Source organism: Danio rerio, chromosome 16, assembly GCF_049306965.1.
Source record: "Danio rerio strain Tuebingen ecotype United States chromosome 16, GRCz12tu, whole genome shotgun sequence".
NCBI lineage: Eukaryota > Metazoa > Chordata > Actinopteri > Cypriniformes > Danionidae > Danio > Danio rerio.
In genome coordinates, this window is record NC_133191.1 from 47,403,532 (window position 1) to 47,422,697 (window position 19,166).

The 19,166-nt window shown below is 35.9% G+C and overlaps 2 protein-coding genes across 4 annotated transcripts in view; one reads left to right on the forward strand and one right to left on the reverse strand.

Annotated features, from left to right (window-relative positions):
* The window catches only part of LOC100330743 (uncharacterized), a 27,070-nt gene continuing 7,904 nt past the window's right edge, over positions 1–19,166 (reverse strand). Inside the window, exons 3-8 of one of the 2 annotated variants that reach the window (XM_073926610.1) lie at positions 7,659–9,051; positions 6,438–6,584; positions 2,052–2,482; positions 1,791–1,967; positions 1,530–1,706; positions 19–1,451 (exon numbers count right to left, since the gene is read on the reverse strand). In XM_073926610.1, the coding sequence (XP_073782711.1) occupies positions 769–1,451; positions 1,530–1,706; positions 1,791–1,967; positions 2,052–2,472 (1,458 nt within the window). In that variant the 5' untranslated portion in view covers positions 2,473–2,482; positions 6,438–6,584; positions 7,659–9,051 and the 3' untranslated portion in view covers positions 19–768. Of the gene's footprint in view, positions 1,452–1,529; positions 1,707–1,790; positions 1,968–2,051; positions 4,441–6,437; positions 6,585–7,658; positions 9,052–19,166 lie in introns of those variants that run through there. The other variant, XM_002664997.8, reaches the window with a different exon arrangement.
* Positions 12,131–19,166, forward strand: part of LOC101886004 (uncharacterized) — a 19,869-nt gene continuing 12,833 nt past the window's right edge. Inside the window, exons 1-4 of one of the 2 annotated variants that reach the window (XM_017351547.3) lie at positions 12,131–12,279; positions 12,818–12,999; positions 18,059–18,132; positions 18,212–18,372. In XM_017351547.3, the coding sequence (XP_017207036.1) occupies positions 12,156–12,279; positions 12,818–12,999; positions 18,059–18,132; positions 18,212–18,372 (541 nt within the window). In that variant the 5' untranslated portion in view covers positions 12,131–12,155. The remainder of the gene's footprint in view (positions 12,280–12,817; positions 13,000–18,058; positions 18,133–18,211; positions 18,373–19,166) is intronic. The other variant, XM_005158295.5, reaches the window with a different exon arrangement.

Here is a 19,166-nt window from a genome sequence, read left to right on the forward strand (position 1 = left end):
GAATTTTTCCTCTTTTTTAAATTAGTATTTAATATTTTTCTATAACATATAATTGTGGGTGTGCTAGTTTTTGGACTGTTATCATAAGTTATATTGTTAGAAATGCTCCAGATTTGGCTTCAGTACTGACTATTCTAATGTATATGCACAAATATAATATTGTATAGCTTCCTATTAAAAATATCAATTTTAAAGAGAGATTTGTGAGGGGTGTACTCATATATGCTGAGCACTGTATATGGGAAATACCATGTACACAAACAAAAATGGTCCAATGATGAACCTAACATTTATTTGTTAAAAATTGATCTTAAGCATCATATGGAAACCCTAAAATACAGTAAAGATAAAAAAGCTATAAAGATGTATGCAATTTTTTAATCAACTTCTTATGCAAATGTCTTGTAATTTTATATGTCCCCTGTAATTTTATTGATATTTTGTTTTATTCTCTATTGATTTGTTGTACTGTATTCTTTAAATCAATGGCTTTTAAATAATGAAAGGAAAATGTAAAGCTCATTTCATAATTTGTCAAACCTATCATCATAAATTAAAATGTTATTGAGATTAATTTAGTATTAATTTATTTATTTATGATGGAACCTTTTAAAGCAAGTTGAAAATCTTTCTGATCCACAAAAATCTGACTATATCTAATGCTCAAATAACTGATTAATACACAAATAATAATTCAAAAAGAACAACACAGAGAGGATAATTTTAAAGTTTGACAACATTTAATGACACACAAAAACAAGAATAGTCCTAAAAATATGTTGCAGAGTGGAATCTTGAAAGCAGAGAAGGGCTTCTTGTTATTGAGCGAGTCCTCTTCATCTTGACATCATTATCAAGTGGGAAAAACATGAAGTTTGAAGGAAGAGCAGGTCGCATAGCAACATGAGCTGGTTTCAGAGTAGGCAAATTTGTAAACACAGGAACAGGCAGAGGCACATGTTCGTCCACCTTCACTCCACTTGTAAGACGTGGCAGGCTGGGTAAAGACAGGCGAGACTCAACTTTACAATCAGACCCACATGACGGGTCAGCGCCGTTCCTCTCTGCCTTATTCACTAGTGGAGGAAACCTGGACACTTGACGTTCTGGAGCTTCGTCAATGATCTTCTGTCTGCTCAAAAGCTTAACAGGAGCACAGCGTCGCCTCAAAACAGGCGAGTGTGTGGAAACAGCAGCAGGATGCTGGGATTTGCCTACTCTCACTGCCAGAAGAGATGAGGAACACTCAACACTGACATTCAGCTCAGACTCACATGGAGGATCTTTCAGTGAAACTTTCATCTGATGCTCTGGAGGTCCATCAGTGAACTTCTGTCCACTGACAGGCTTCACAGGAACACACTTTGACTCCAGAACAGGCAGTTTTGAGCGTCCAGCAACAGGATGTTTGCGCAGAGATGTACGCTTGTCCATCCTCACAGGTTGCCTCCCTGAAAGGGCAACAAAAAATGAGCAAGGGGCAACACTGAGGTCAGACTCATATGAAGGGTTGATGTTTTCCACTGTACCTTTCATTATATGATTCGACCCCACGTCCAGCCATTCTGCGGGTTCATCTGTGAAACTCTGCTGGTTGACAGGCTTCACAGGAACACACTTTGTCTTTAGAATGGGCAGTTTTGATCGTGGAGCATCAGGATGATGTCGGAGAGGCCTACGCTTCTTCATTCTCACTGATTGGCTCCCTGAGAGAGGCACAAAAAATGAGCAAGGAGCAACATTGACAGTAAGGTCAGACTCACATGAAGGGTTGGTGTTTTCCACTGTACCTTTCATAATATGATTGGAGTCCACGCCCAGCCATTCTGAGGGTTCATCTGTGAAACTCTGCTGGTTGACAGGCTTCACAGGAACACACTTTGATTTCAGAATGGGCAGTTTGGAGCGTGGAGCAGCAGGATGATGACGGATAGGCTTACATTTATCCAGTCTCACTGATTGGCTCCCTGAAAAAGGCGTAAATAATGAGCAAAGAGCAACACTGACATTAAAGTCAGACTCACATAAAGGGTTGATGTTTTTCACTGTACCTTTTTGATTCAAGTCCACGCCCATCCATTCTGAGGGTTCATCTGTGAAACTCTGCTGGTTGACAGGCTTCACAGGAACACACTTTGACTTCAGAATGGGCAGTTTGGAGCGTGGAGCAGGATGATGACGGAGAGGCCTACGTTTATCCATTCTCTCTTCTCGACTCTCAGAATGGAGCAGAAGAGATGAAGAATGGTCAACACTGGCATTCAGGTCAGGCTCACATGAAAGATAGCTGATGTCTTTCAGTGAAACCTCCATCATATGTTTATGAGACCTCACTCCGCGACGTTTTGGCAGTCCATGACCATCAGTGAACTTCTGCTTCTCAGCAGGTTTCACAGGAACATGGCGCAGCTTCAGAACAGTCAGGTTTGAGCATACAACCTCATGCTGATGGAGAGGCGTACTTGTGTCCATCCTCACTGAACTGCTCCAGGAATGGGACAGATCAGACGAGGAACGGTCAGCATTGGCGTTCAGATCAGACACAGGTAAAAAGTAGCTGACACTTTTCACTGAAACTTTCATCTGACGCTTAGGAGAGCTCACGTCTCGGTGTTCTGGAGATCGTGGCACGGACTGACTGTTAGACCACATGTTGAAAAAGTGAAGTGAAGATTATATCACAACAACAACGACAAACTGGATCCAACAGGCGATAATGGCGACTGTCAAATGTAACTTTTCACCGTGGAATGGCCGCTATGATGTCAACATTCTTTTAGAACGTCCGCGTGCCTTCAAACCTGTGACGTTCTATCAGGCATCATTTAAATCTGTAGAATAGCCCATATTCACTTATACAGGCATTTTATTTACATACTACATTTGTTTATTTTATTTATAAATTCATCAAATCAGTTCTCATCTTAATTTACTCTGAGCGCACTTTTAAACGACGGATTTAACGCAATCAGATTTGGGGCAGATTTTAATATAGCAGGTCTACTGTATAAGTGAAAGTGTGGCTCCCTCTAGAGGTGAAAATCTTATTTTAGGCCAATATTGAATAGATATTAGTTATTCCTCTCCCTATAAGTATATAAATAAATACGCAAATAAATAACTAAATGAGTAAATAAATCCACACATTTCTGCATAAATAAATATATAAATAATAGTGTGGGCAAGTAAATAATTAAATAAATTACACAAATGTAGGGGAAATAAAAAGTGCTAAACTTAATGTTTCTTTTCCCTCCCTTTTAAACGTTTTTTCATTTTTGCACGTAGTTTGGTATTTACTTTTCCTCAGGTCAACATGAGAATGAGAGGCTGTCAGAAGTCAGTCAAAAAATATGTATGCAATTTTTTGTAAGGATCAATGATGGCATAAAGAGCGCCTTCTGATGATTTGACAAACAGACTCTCATGATCATGTTGACCTGAGGAAAAGTAAATAGCCAACGTTCAATAATGAATAAACGTTTAGAAATGTAATTTCCCCAGCATTCCCCAAATAAATTGCATAAACATGCAACTTATTCAGTTATTTACCTGCCTGCACTATTAAATATGTCTATATTTATTTATGCAGAAATTTGAAGATTTTTACAAATTTATTTATTTGCATATTTATTAATTAATTGTTTTATTTATGCAGTATAAAATAAGCATAGATAAAGGCTTTAAGACTAATTAAATTTTTAATTATTCAAATGGCCAAATACTGAGGAAAACTGAATGAGCTGGCCAGTTTGTTATTTGCCTATAGACTACAGTCTTTAATTTAAAACAAGTTTGAACAGTTTCCTAATAGTTTTTTTTTTGACTGATGATAAATTGATGATAATAAATTTTCATATTTCTATGTAAAACATTAAATGCTAATTTCATAAAATTATTTAAAAAACTTTAATAACTTACAGTTTAAATTCACACCAGTAAATATACACTTATGGTCAAATAGTATTTTCAGCACTTCGACAAAAATGTGAAAAATATTTTTGCTACATCAAAAAGTGTGTCACCATTCGACAATCTAATCCAGCAATGCCTCACAGCAAGAAGGTTGCCGATTCGAGCCCCAGCTGGGTAAGTTGGCATTTCTGTGTGGAGTTTGTATGTTCTCCCCGTGTTCGCGTGGGTTTCCTCCAGGTGCTCCGGTTTCCTCTAGTCCAAGGACATGCACTATAGGTGAAATGAATAAACTAAATTGGCCGTATGGTATTTGTGTGAATGCAAGAGTGTATGGATGTTTCCCAACACTGGGTTGCGGCTAGAAGGGCATCCGCTTGGTAAAACATTTGCTGGATAAGTTGGCGGTTCATTCCTCTGTGGCAATTCCAGATTAATAAAGGGACTAAGCTGAAAAGAAAATGCATGAATGAATAAATAACTGCAAAAATATTTTCTTTTTTAGAGAAAAGAACCACCTCTTCCAATAGGCTGGCTCTGGCCGGAAAAGACACACACATACAGTTGAAGTCAGAATTATTAGCCCCCCTTTGAATATTTTATTCTTTTTATTTTTATTTTCTAAATGATGTTTAACAGAGCAAATAATTTTTCACAGTATGTCTGATAATATTTTTTCTTCTTGAGAAAGTCTTATTTGTTTTATTTTTGGCTAGAATAAAAGCAGTTTTTAATTTTTTAAACACCATTTTAAGGTTAAAATGATTAGCCCCTTTAAGCTATATTTTTTGAATAGTCTAAAGAACAAACCATCGTTATACAATAACTTGCCTAATTACCCTAACCTGCCTAGTTAAACTTATTAACCTAGTTAAGCCTTTAAATGTCCCTTTAAGCTGCATAGAGGTGTCTTGAAAAAGTCAAATATTATGTACTGTGATCATAGCAAAGATAAAATAAATCAGTTATTAGAAATGAGTGATTAAAACTATTATGATTAGAAATGTGTTGAAAAAAATCTTCACTCCGTTAAACAGAAATGGGGGTGGGGGGTGGGGGTGGGGGGGGGGATTAACAGGGGAGCTAATAACTCAGGGGGGCCAATAATTCTGACTTCAACTGTGTAAACATACGTAGTCAGCACAGCCATAAATAGTGGTGGTTTTTAGTTAAAACAAATTTAGACGATCAGTTTTTGAAATCACACACACATAAGATAGTATAGCTTAGTGAGGAAAATAAAAAAACATACAAATTCAGTCAGTGAAATTCACAAAATTTCTTATCTTATTTCTGCTTTTTTATGTGTTCCTGGTTTTCAATTGGTTTTCTTTTATTCTTTTACTTAAACTTAATGTCTTTCCTCATCACAAAAGTAAAACATTCATTGACATTACCATAAGTGTTTTATTTATTATATTTATATAAAGGAGTAGCACTATATTAAAATGATTTCTGAAGGATCACTATAAGAATAATTGCTGCTGAAAATTGCACATTCATTCATTCATTCATTTTCTTTTCGGCGTAGTTCCTTTATTAATCTGGGGTCGCCACAGCGGACGCCAACGTATCCGCCAACGTATCCAGTATATACACCCATACACACTCATTCACACACATACACTACGGACAATTTAGCTCACCCAATTTACCTACTGCATGTCTTGGACTGTTGGGGAAACTTGAGTACCCGGAGGAAACCCAAGCAAACGCAGGGAGAACATGCAAACTTCACACAGAAACGCCAACTGACCCAGCCAAGGTCTTGAACCTGCAACCTTCTTGCTGTGAGGGGCATCGCTACCCACTGCACCACCGCGCCTGAAAATTACTCTCATTCTAAAAATAATAGCCATAAGGGAATGTTCTACAGTTGAAGTCAGAATTATTAGCCCCCCTTTGAATTTATTTTTTTTTTAAATATTGCCCAAATGATGTTTAACGGATTCAGGAAATTTTCACAGTATGTCTGATAATATTTTTTTCTTCTGGAGAAAGTCTTATTTATTTTATTTTAGCTAGAATAAAAGCAGTTTTGAATTTTTAAAACACCATTTGAAGGATAAAATTATTAGCCCCTTTAAGCTATTTTGGGATAGTCTACAGAACAAACCATCATTATACAATAGCTTGCCTAATTGCCCTAGCCTGCCTAGTTAACCTAATTAACCTAGTCAAGCCTTTAAATGTCACTTTATACTGTATAGAAGTGTCTTGAAAATATCTAGTCAAATATTATTTACTGTCATCATGGCAAAGGTAATTTAACTCAGTTATTATAGATGAGTTACTAAAACTATTGTTTACAAACGTGTTGAAAAATCTCTCTGTTAAACAGAAATGGGGGAAAAATAAACAGGGGGGCTAATAATTTAGAGGGGCTAATAATTCTGACTTCAACTGTTTAACAAAAACAATTTAAGTGTGCTGTGTCTAGGCACAAACATTTTGTAACCATGACATTATTTGGCATTTTACATTGTGCTTGTGTTATATATTAAGAAAGAGAGAGAAGACATCACCTCCTGGCCAAATGGACAATCAGTCACATCTGTTGCAACTCTCCATTCCAAAGAAGCTGCCAAAAATTCATAAGCCAAAACAACATGCACACATGATGACATCATCATCTCCAGAGTCCCAAGAGACTGATAGAGTCCAGTACATTCCTGCAGAGGACATAAGCACCCATTTCAAAACTAGTAATCCTTTAGAGCACACTCACTCAATCTATAACACACATGTAGCTGCTTAAACTATGTGCTCTCATTTAAATCATTGACTTTCATTAAGAGTGAAGACAAGAAAAGTTCCACATATTGAGAAAATCTGGCATGGAAAAGGACTTCAGGCATTATTGGGAAATTTTTTTTAATTATTATTCCAAGAGCAGGACGGAGGACAAAAAGATTTTTTGTTAAACGCATGCAGTTTTAAAGAAACATTCATGCAGCTTCCTTCAGTTTAGTGTCTATTTTAAAGGTCCCCACATCAGAATGAACCACCAATTATTCCAGCATATGTTTTACACAGCGGATGCCCTTCCAGCCACAACCTAATATTGAGACAGTTCACCCAAAAATTATAATTACCCGATGTGATCTCATGGCAATACATAACTTTTTTTTGATTTTGTTGCTTATTAGTGTTAATTTGAGACGGTACGGTGGCTCAGTGGTTAGCGCTATTGCCTCACATCAAGAAGGTAACTGGTTCGAGTCCTAACTGGGCCAGTTGGCATTTCTCTGTGGAGTTAGCATGTTTTCTCTGTGTTGGCGTGGGTTTCCTCAGGTCTTCCGGTTCCCCCACACAGTCCAAAGACATGCGCTATAGATGAATATATAGATGAATATATAGATGAATAAATTGGCCGTAGTGTGTGTATGTGTGTGTGTGTGTGTGTTTGTGTTTACCAGTACTGGGAAGAGCATCCGCTGTGTAAAACATATGCTGGAATAGTTGGCGGTTCATTTCGCTGTGGTGACTTCTGAAATAGAGACTAAGCGGAAGGAAAAAGAATGAATAAATTTGTTAAATTTGTACATTTCATTCATATATTTTAGTTTGATATTCTCATCCTTCGATGAGGGGTGGGGTTTGGGGACATGCCTCCCTTTAAAATTAATCCATTTTCATGTGAATTAAATCATATAAATTCATAAGAATGAACAACTTTTCTGACATACATAAAATAGTTACTTTCCTTGTGGGACCGGGTTGAAATTATCTTGTAATTTACTAACCATAAACCCATCTTTGGTCTATGACGTCCTTTATCCAGGTGAACAAAATCCAAGACGTCTCATGAAGCAAAATGATGTGTTTTTGAGACAAAAATATTTCAATTAGTCTTTTTTAAGATTTATTCATCAGATTTTTTGACAGCTAAACAAAGAGAAAATAACAGACACACACACTCATTCACACAATTTAGCACAATAAAGCTGAAATGCAGCTCATTAGTCAAAAATACCAAATAAGTTTATTTCCTGTATTTATGGTGGAGTTTATTCAAGCCTTTCTGAAACGATGAGTCTCACACAAATTTTTTTGACAGCACACACACACACACACACACACAAACACACATCAGCATTTACTATGCGGCCATGGTGATTATAGCAGTAAAGAATTACATGGCGATGTTACTGTCTTCATTACAAACATGCTCTTTTGAAAAATCACAGGGAGTTGGAACAAATATTTTAATGCTAGTTTATTTGCCAAAAATGTTCTGTGGACAAGTGTATATGTCCACAATGGTGCCTGTCAATCAATTCAGTGGGTGGGAAAAACCGCAGTCTTACGTCACGCTGTGGTGGGCCTGAAATTCACTGAGATTTGGGTCCTATTTTCATTGTCAGGAAATTTTAAAAAAGATATTTGTTGTGTTACTGTCACTCTAATATGACTGTAGACACACATACACAGTTCCACAGTTCAAACAGTTTACAAAAGTTGATTTTCATCATAGGTGCCCCTTAATTTTTTTTTCTAGAATTAGACTATATAGATTTTTTTTTCTAGTTCAATATATCTCATTTTTAAATTATAAAGTCAAGTCACTAAATTCCAGCGATTGGGTTGGTTTTTATAATAGATTTATGCACTTCTAACACCATTACACAACCTGAAAGAGCAGTGATAAAATGTGTTCATCTGACATTAGAAAGTCATGTACCTCAAGAATGTATTGATGGGGTAGTTGTAATTTTGTGTGAACTATTCCTTTAAAGAAGCTCTTGCTACAAACAATCACAACTGTTTTGTCAGGCTTAAAATAATGTTGTAAATAATTGTCTGCATATTGCACAGATTAATCATTTTGCTTTAGAGGGCCTCAGTCAGGAGCGATGGGTGTTATTTTTGTTTTTCCTGTATATTTTTAACCCCTAAAGTGCTGGTATACTGTTGACATGTGTTTTTTAAACCACCAAGAATTATTTCTTCTTTAATGCTGTACTGAAGAAAAAAGATGATCTGAGGGTGATTTAAATAACTGCACATTTTCATTTTTGCGTGAACTATCCCTTTACAAGGCATTCAAGAGTGTAAATTCAGTCCAGTTTCAGGCTGTGTGTGGTAAAACTTCATCCTTCCTCCCATCAGGTTGGCATAAAGCTCTTCACCGAAGCCCTGTGGAAAAACCAAATGACCCGTTTAACAACTCGAAATTCAGACAAGACAAACACTCAAACCTCAAGTGAACAAAACATCCGTGACTTGAGAATAGACATAGACTCTGACCTTAAGGAATAACATCAAGCGATTCAAAATATTTATATGAATACAGATGATTTGGTTGAACCACGTTGCATAAACATGCCACAGTAGTGATTTAAGACTAATGTACATTGGTAAAGAAATGAAAGACCCTTTTAAAGTCTTATTTATATATAGTGGATGCTTATAAAGGACTGACAGATGTGATTAAGGCTGTTAAAATGGGCAGGGAGAGAGAAATGTAGTAACAGAAAAACACACACTAAACACACACACACACACAGACTCTGCAGGATAATGTCACTGCTGATGTCATGAGTGATGTCATCACATAGATGCATTTCAGCAAAGGTGACATGAGCTATTTCTGGTTAGATGATAACGAACAAATCACTAATAATTTATCCACAAATACATAAAAAATATTGATATTTTGAAACATTTTCTATCAATTTAATGATAATATTTAAAAACAACACCATATGTAAATAATATACATAAATACTGTACATTTGATCAAACATCTCATTGTATAGAAAGCCATAGAAAGTGTTGACATAACTATGAGACATTCATTCATCATCTTTTCAGCTTAGTCCGTTTATTAATTTAGGCTCGCCACAGCGGAATGAACCGCCAACTTATCCAGCATATGCTTTATAGATGCCCTTTCAGCTGCAACCCATCCCTGGGAAACACCCATACACACTAATTCACACATATACACTACGGACAAGTTTAGCTCACCCAATTCACCTGTACCCCATGTCTTTCGACTTGTAAAGGAAACCCACACCAATACGGGGAGAACATGCAAACTCTACACAGAAATGCCAACTGACCCAGCTGAGGCTCGAACCAGGAACCTTCTTGTTATGAGGTGATCGTGCTACCCTCTGGGCCACCGTGATGCCCAATATGAGACATATATGCACATATCTTTTAAAATCTGTTTAACAAGGTAATAACGTCTTTAGGTGTGGTCACCACAGAATAACTGACTGTAGTGCACTGAATTATTATAAAATAGGACTTGTAACAGAAAATGTGGCCGTATACCATCTCATTCATTCATTCATTTTTTTTTCGGCTTAGTTCTTTTATAATTCTGGGGTCACCACAGCGGAATGAACCACCTACTTACAGTATGCAGCATACGTTTTACACAGCGGATGCCCTTCCAGCTGCAACACAGTACTTGGAAAAATTCATACACACTCATTCACACACACACTATGGCCAATTTAGTTCACCCAATTCACCTGTACCGCATGTCTTTGGACTTTGGGGGAAACTGGAGCACCCGTGGGAGAACATGCAAACTTCACACGAAATGCCAACTGGCCCAGCCGGGACTCGAACCAGTGACCTTGAATTGAATTTGAATTGAATTTTATTTGACAGATTTTAGACAAACTGTACAAAAAGTATTCCATACACTTTGTTAAAAAAAAAAAAACTGTCGAGGATAAAAACACAATAAAGCCCTGGGCTTATTTCCATTGTGGTCCTCTGTTAAATAAAAACAATGTATGGCTTCAATATACCAATGATGCATAAAACAAACAGTCGCCACAGCGGTACGAACAGTCAACCTATCCAGCACATGTTCCACACAGCTAATGGCCTTCCAGCCGCAACCCTATTCACACTCAAGTAACATATAAATTAAAACATCCTCGTCCACCATGCAAACTAATTATCCTTATCAAACAACCATCTTTTGATAGCTTTTTTGAACAACCTTAAATCTTTTATTTCCTTGATTGATTTTGGTAGTTTGTTCCACATGATTGCACTTGTATATAAAAACATATTTTCCCCCACTAAACTTCTAAATTTAAATAAACAAATATTAAAATCCCAACTCCTATAGTACTGTATGAATGCTGTTGCCTCACCATTTGAAAATAGTTCATCAAATAACCAGGAACCACATTATTAAACATTTTACGTACCATTTCCAGTTTTAAAAAACACACTCTATTACTAACAGTTAACATACCTAATTTATTAAAAAACTCTTTGTGCAAATGTGCTCTAGGATGCATTTTTAAAATTATTCGTACTAATTTATTTTGTCCCTATTGCAATTTTTCCTTATATCTTATATCTTATATCCTTATATCTAAATACCTTCTTGCTGTGAGGTGACAGTGCTAACCACTGAGCCACCGTGTTGCCACTTATAACTATTTTCAGTTTAATGTTGAGTTTTTTCACCTAAGAATACCTGAAAAATGAACACTGGAGCCTTTTATTGCTCATATATTGTGCTTTATTGCTTATATATCATTTCAGTATCAACTTTGTTAGATGATGCTTCTGCTAAAATACCTTGGACAAAAATAAAAAAAAAACACAAATTAGTCAAAGATTGTCAGGGTTATTTTAATATGAACTCAACACACATCAGTGTGAGACACTGTTAACGGATTTTATAAGGGTTTTTAACACACACTGTAAAAAATTCCGTTATTTTACAGATTTTTTTCCATCGGGTGGCGGAAGAAAAAAAGTGAAGTGAAGGAGAGCAACAATAAATTTGCAGCTACGCTGACACACAGCTGTTTGTAGCCCTGCCCTCTTTTCAAACCATCACAATCTCATTTGAATTTAAAGCGACAGTCAACCAAACGACACAATTTTAATATTCAAAGAGTGTCAAAGAGTTATAAACCAATATTTGTGGGGTATTTTGAGTTACACATTCACATTTATCAGAGGGATATCAAATGCTTATTTGACATCTTGTATAAAGGTACATAAAAGGGCCCCTTTAAGACCACTTCTGAAACTATACATTAAACGTGGAATTTTCCCTGAGGACAAACAAATTTCTTTCAAGAAGAAATTAATGAGGTCTCATCCGAATTCTTTATTCCTCCTTTTCCAAACATGAAAGAAAAGGAGGTGCAGGAGCTCCACCCATGTGTGTGCAGTACCTGCTCAGGTGCTCAAACAATAAAAAGACTGTTCACTGTGATAAAGGGGCACTTTCTCCAGAACATTAGTGGATGTTGTTGATTCAACCTGCTGGCGGAGATCACACTCTGAAGGATTACTCGTCTTCAAAGATGATTATGATTATGCTAAGAGCTTCCACCACCTTAGTTATTTGCTGGATTTTACTCTTTATTGGTAAGTAACAACTATATTAAAAAAATTCAATGCTAGTCAATTCATTATTGTGTATTTGTAACATTTTAAGGGGTCATTAACTTAAATTAAAATGTGGTTATTATATACTCATTCTTATGCAGATGAAAATAATATTTAAAACAATTGTTTTTGTCTACAGAATAAAAGTCATAGTGTGTTTTTTTTTGTTGGACATCATTATCTCTCACTTTATGCGGAAAAAATATACTTCAAACTTATTTTTTAGTCACATGACATAATAAAATGTTCACTTTAAGGTAAAATATAAAAATTTTTGGTGAACATTAAGTGAAATAAAAAAAACACATTTGATTTTTATATTGCATACAATAAAGTCAATCATTAAAGCCAAGTCAACCTTTTTAAGTAACTGAAACTTAATTTGACTGTAATGTAGACCTTTTGTAAAGCTGCTTTGAAACAATAATTATTGTAAAAAAAAAAAAAAAAAAAAAACAAAGCGGTATACAAATAAACCTGAATTAAATTATGATCAATAATTGTAAATGTGATTTAGGTGTAAACTCGGTCAATATATCTGCGGTGGACTCCACAACTGAGAGCACAGATGCCTCGACGCCACACTCTTTAACATCAGTTATCATGGACCTCCGCATCACTAACCGTGTTTATAATGAGTCACTGGCTGACCAGCAATCAGCAGAGTACACAACGCTCAAACAAGAACTGGATCAACTGGTGAGCTTTTTAATCACAGCTCTATACATCATTAACAACGTATTTACAGTATACTGTGATATATACAGTTGAAGTTAGAATAATTAGCCCCCTGCATATTTTTTCCCCACATTCTGTTCAATGGAAACCTTGGAAAAAATCCTTGCTCTGTTAAACATCATTTGGTAAATATCTGAATGAGAAATCCACTAGAGCTAATCATTTTGACTTTAACTGTATGTGTATTCTTTGGATGAGCATGCATTTTCTGATAGATCGTCTAGAAAAATGTACAATTGTGCAGTAATGGATTTACAGCACAATACTTTGATGTACACTTTTAAAAAGTCCCAAATGCAAAAGACTCAAAGAGACTCTGATGAACTTTGTTTCACCAAGGAGTAAACTTGGAAGTAAGAGCTCCATTTACTTTCTCCATACTGGAATCGGATGTTTTAAATGAACTAATAAGCAGACAGGCTTTTAATTGATTATCTATGCAATTCTTAAACCATTCTGTTAACAAAATACTCCACCTGTTTTTTAAACTGCTGTCTTAAATAGTGGAATTTGGCCAGAAAAACTACATTACCCATAACGCCGTAGAGATAACACGACCAATCAGAAAGTCGAAGTGAGTAGAGCATTGGTGCAATCGAAATGAGATACTCTGAAGTGCAGTAAAACAATCATGGCTGCCATATTGTGTTATTTCAAACCCATAGATATATACACTAGATATCGCATAGGGACCCTGAGCGTCAATAGCACCGCCACATTGGTACAGTGCTCCCAGGACAGATGTCATTCAACCGCACTAGTCAAGACGGTGTTATTACGTGAATGCTGGACTTTAGCGCTGTCTACGGGTGTAGTAACAAGCAAACAAAGAAAACAAAGCACAAAGGCAGAACATTTCATAGGTAAGATTAAGTTTTTTCTGTTTTTGTATGTTCTGAACTTTTATGCTATTCAGGTAACTTTATTGATTATAACAGTCACTTACTGCATTCACCATAAGGCAAAGCAGCTCCAACTCGCACTAAACACTCGGCTTATGCTAGTTTTGTTGAATAAACTCAGTAAACAATGCAAAAGAAATATGACAACGAGATGCTGCGCTACCAGAAACTTGTATTATTGTTGAAACACTGTACCTTGGTCCCGCATTCATTTCAAAGGAGCGCTACCCTGTACCAAGATGGCGGCGCTATTGACGCATTCCGTCCAATAGACAACAATAGGCCAGGTGAATTCTAATGTATATATCTATGTTTCGAACCAAAGTGCTTAAAACCGGCCACTTTGTATATGCTTTGTATATTTATGCAACTCAGAGTAATTCTTGCTTAATGAATGTTAAAGTTGTATTTCAAAAGGCTTTTGTATTTTTTTATACACCAGTTTAGAGTGTAAAACATTTTTTAGAAACTCTATATGCAAATATGGTTGGAGAAATTCTCTTCATCTGGTGGCTTTAAATGTTACTGCCATGCCTCAAATACTGAAAGGTAGTTTTTGATTGGAGCAGAGAGCGGGTGAATGGGAGATTAACTTTGACGGTGCTGTCATGTTAGAGTTTTCTTCATAAAAAAGGTAGTTTGAGTTTATATTCGGAGAGTTTTTATGACAGAAAATGCCTTTGGATGTTTTTTTGTTCCTATTTTGAGTTTTATAAATATTTTTTGTTTATTTTGATACCCCACATTTATAATTTTCATTTGTGTCATTTGCAATGTTGTATGGGATTGTAGTTCTTTCTTTCAGCATTGTTTTCCTTGATTTTCATATAATTCTTAGCTTCGAATTGAAGTTTGTAATGTAGTTATTCACCTTGTAGCTGATCGGTTTTGTTCATGGCCTGCAGCACTTTAACAAAGACTGTTTAAAAGTCTCTGTGGAGAAAATGAGTGGAGAAAATGCTTCTAGAAAAAGCTCTGTTAAAAGTGGACAGGCACTAATGCACTCAATAAAGAACCTTTTGTTCCACAGTGGAAAGGTTTCATGGATGTTAAAGGTTCTTCACTGATAACCTTTATTTTTTAAGCATAGATTAAATAACTGCATGTAAATACTACAGTTTATATTACAGTTCCATAGTTATACCATAATATCATGGTATAGACCATTTCAATGTGGTCATGTCATTGGCCCATGAACATTTCCTGCTTGTCGTCTAATTATTTTAGTAAATGCAGAGGCAATTCAATCATATCTCGTTAAAACAGCTGTCATAATGTTATTCATCGATATGTGGACCTTTCAAGATTTTCGGAGCAATGGAAATTAAAAATGTACAACAGGAAATACATTAGGATCATTGTTATTGTTTACACCCCTTAAAATGGTCTATAGACACAGTAGCAGTTTAAATACCAGATTCATTTATTTACAAGACGTTACAATGTATGCCATAAAAATAACCATGATATCATAAATAATCTAAGTTATGTTAATAAGCTATGGTACTTTAAATAATTTCAAAGTGTTATCAGTGTAATATATTGAACTGGTGAAATGCATATCTTGATCACAATGTACTCAAATCACTTTGGATAAACTTATTTGCCAAATATGTGTGCAATGTAATGTAAATTGAGTAGAAAACAAAGTATTACCATTGTAAATCAAGTTCAAATTGCTGTAATAGAATGGTACTTTAAATTATGAAGTGAAATTATCAGGAAAACTAAATATTTTTAGTGATCACTGCAGTCATTTGAGATTGTTATTACAGTGCATCTGGACAGCATTCATAGCACTTCACTTTTTTCACATTTATTATGTTACAGCCTTATTCCAAAATGGATTCAATTCATTTATTTCCTCAGCATTTGATGTATAATACCCCATAATGGCAATGTGAAAAAAGAGTTTTTGAAATTGTTGCAAATTTATTAAAAATAAAAAAACCTGAAAAACTACATGTACAGAAGTATTCTCAGCCTTTGCCATGCAGCTCTAAATTGAGCTCAGGCACATTCTATTTCCACTGATTATTCTTGAGATGTTTCAGCAGCTTAATTGGAGTTCACATGTGGTAAATTCAGTTGATTGGACATGATTTAAAAAGGCATACACCTGTCTATATAAGGTCCCAGGGTTGACAGTGCATGTCAAAGCACAAACCAAGCATGAAGACAAAGGAATTGTCTGTAGACCTCTAACACATTATTGTCTCAATGCACAAGGCTGGGGAAGGTTACAGAAAATTTCTGCTGCTCTGAAAGTTCCAATATGCACAGTGGCCTCCATCATCCGTAAGTGGAAGATGTTTGGAACCACCAGGACTCTTCCTTGTGCTGGCCGGCCATCTGAGTGATTGGGGGTGAAAGGCCTTGGTGAACAATAACCTAATGGTCACTCTGTCTGAGCTTCAGCATTCTTCTGTGGTGAGAGGATGATCTTACAAAAGAACAATTATCTGTGCAGCAATCCACCAATCAGGCCTGCATGGCAAAGTGGCCAGACAGAAGCCACTCCTCACCTGGAATTTGCCAAAAGGCATCTGAAGGACTCTCAGACCTAAAGAAACTAAATTCTCTGGTCTGATGAGACTAAAATTGAACTCTTTGAAGTGAATGCCAGACGTTACGTTTGGAGAAAACCAGGCACCGCTCATCACCAGAGTAATGCCATCTCTACAGTGAGGCATGCTGTGGGGATGTTTTTCGGCAGACTAGGATAAAGGGAAAGATGTAAAAAGACATCCTGAATGAAAACCTGCTTCAGAGTGCTCTTGACCTCAGACTGGGGTGACGGTTCATCTTCCAGCAGGACAATGATCCAAAGCACTATGCTAAAACATCAATGGAGTGGTTTTAGGTTTTAGAACTCAGAATGTCCTTGAGTGGACCAGCCAGAGCCCAGACCTAAATCCTATTGAACATCTCTGGAGAGATCTAAAAATGGCTGTAGACCATTGCTTCCCATCCAACCTGATAGAGCTTGAGAGGTACTGCTAGAGGAATGGGCAAAAGTTCCCAAAGACAGGTGTGCCAAGCTTGTGGCATCATATTCAAAAAGACTGAGGCTGTAATCGCTGCCAAATGTGCATCAACAAAGTATTGAGCAAAGGCTGTGAATACTGATGCACATGTGATTCTTCAGGTTTTTTATTTTTAATAAATTTGCAACAATTTCAAAAATCTTTTCCACATTGTCATTATGGGCTATTGTTTGTAGAATTTTAAGGAAACAAATTAATCCATTTTGGAATAAGGCTGTAACATAAAAAATGTGGAAAAAGTGAAGTGCTATCAATATTTTCCAGATGCACTGTATATTGCACTGTTCAAAATGCATATATTACTCTGCTTTTTTGTGTAATTATCAAAAATGTCTTAAATTAAGAAGCATTTTCTGGACAAGTAAAAAAATATTGTTTAGTATTCAAAAATAATGTCAAAATTAGGGCCAATAAACTATATTATATCAAATCGCAATAACATTTATGTCAATAACAATGATAAGCTCTGGACTTTTTTACTCTATATTAATCTAAGAGTCGATCACACAGCAGAAATGTTCAACAATGGGAATATAAAAGTGTTGATATTAGAGATTTTTGTCTTCGAAAATTTATCATCCGAAAATATATTATATCATTAAATGGACCCACTAATTTTTGAGGCATCAGTCATTGTTGGGGTACTGTTTTAAATCTGGAAGCATTTACAACTGATATTGAAATATATATCGTTATCACTCAATATGGAAAATAATTATCGAGATTGCATTTTGCCATATCGCCCAGCCCTAGTCAAACGTGAAAAGTCTTTTCCTCAAAACAAGCTAAAAATCTGCTTTATAGGGTAAGTAAAATAATCTAATTTTAAACCAGAAACAAGATTAACTTACTTACCCAATTGGCCAACCATTTTCCTTCTTTTACCTTAATTTTGACTCATTATTTCTGAAAACAAAACAATATTTTTTGCTTGTCTAGAAAAATCTAAATCTTCTTGAGGAATTTTTTAGATATTTGGACGAATAGCAAGACGAAAACTCAGCATTTTTGCAACCTGGTCTTATTCTAATGAACACTGATCTTTACCTGTTTCATTTTTTTTTTTTACAGTTCGATGATATTTACGCACTCTCATATAACAGCACTCATCTGATGTATTTGGGGACAGATGAGATGATCTTCAGGTTTGATGAACTCCTAACCTTAAATCTGAATGCAATAAAAACAAATCATTTTCTAATCTTACGAGTGCTTCTCTTGCAGTAACGGATCTGTGATCGCCACTTCTCGACTGCTGTTTGGGCCAACGCACGTCAGTCCAGAGCTTGTGAGAGGCATCTTTTTGCCAGCGTACAAACAAATTCCCTCACCATCACTAGACATCGACTTCAGCTACACTGACAGTAAAAAAACTGGCAACAATGGTTGATTTCACATTGTTTTTTAACAACACAGGCTCATTCTGAAAACGTAGCCCTATACATGTATATATTTCTGGAGATCAAGCGAGGGTTTATCTTTTTCTGGATTGCTTTTTATTTGTCTGTTGGGTTTAGGGAAGTGGGTGGGGGCTGGTCAATCTGTGCTTTTGAAAACACTATTGGTTGGGTTTAGGGAAGGAGGAGGGTGGGTCAGTCGATCAGTAAAAAAAACGTATTTGGTGCTCTCCAGAAATGTATATAGAGGTACGTTTTTCGAATGAGTCTGGGTTGCTCTGGAGTTTGAGTTTTGGTTCCACATAACCTAGTCTTCACTCTTAAAATGACTTTTCCGGCTTATTCAAACTACTTATTCAAAATGAGTTAAAACAACAAAGTTGTTAAGGTTTTTTAAGGACAATTTAATTGTTTTATGTTCAATCCACTTAAATCCAGGGGTGTAGCTAGACAAAATTTACTGGGGCACATGTCGAAGTGAAAAATTGCCAGTGCCCCAGTAAATGCTTTGAGATATGATTTACTTCATAAGTGAAGTAAATCAGTTATGAAGACATTATTCTACAGCATGTTCAACTGAACTAATGCTGGTGAAAGCAATGTAGTTTAATCAAAAAGCAAATTGAAGCATCTCTGCATGTGTGCAGAAAACCAAGGGATATAACCAGCTTTATGTCAAGCAACACCTCTAAAGTTAACTAAATCGATTTGTGTTGAGACAAGATGAAAGAATTGTGTGAAACCAAGCTTTTTTTTAGTGTTGCAAGAAAATAACTATTTTA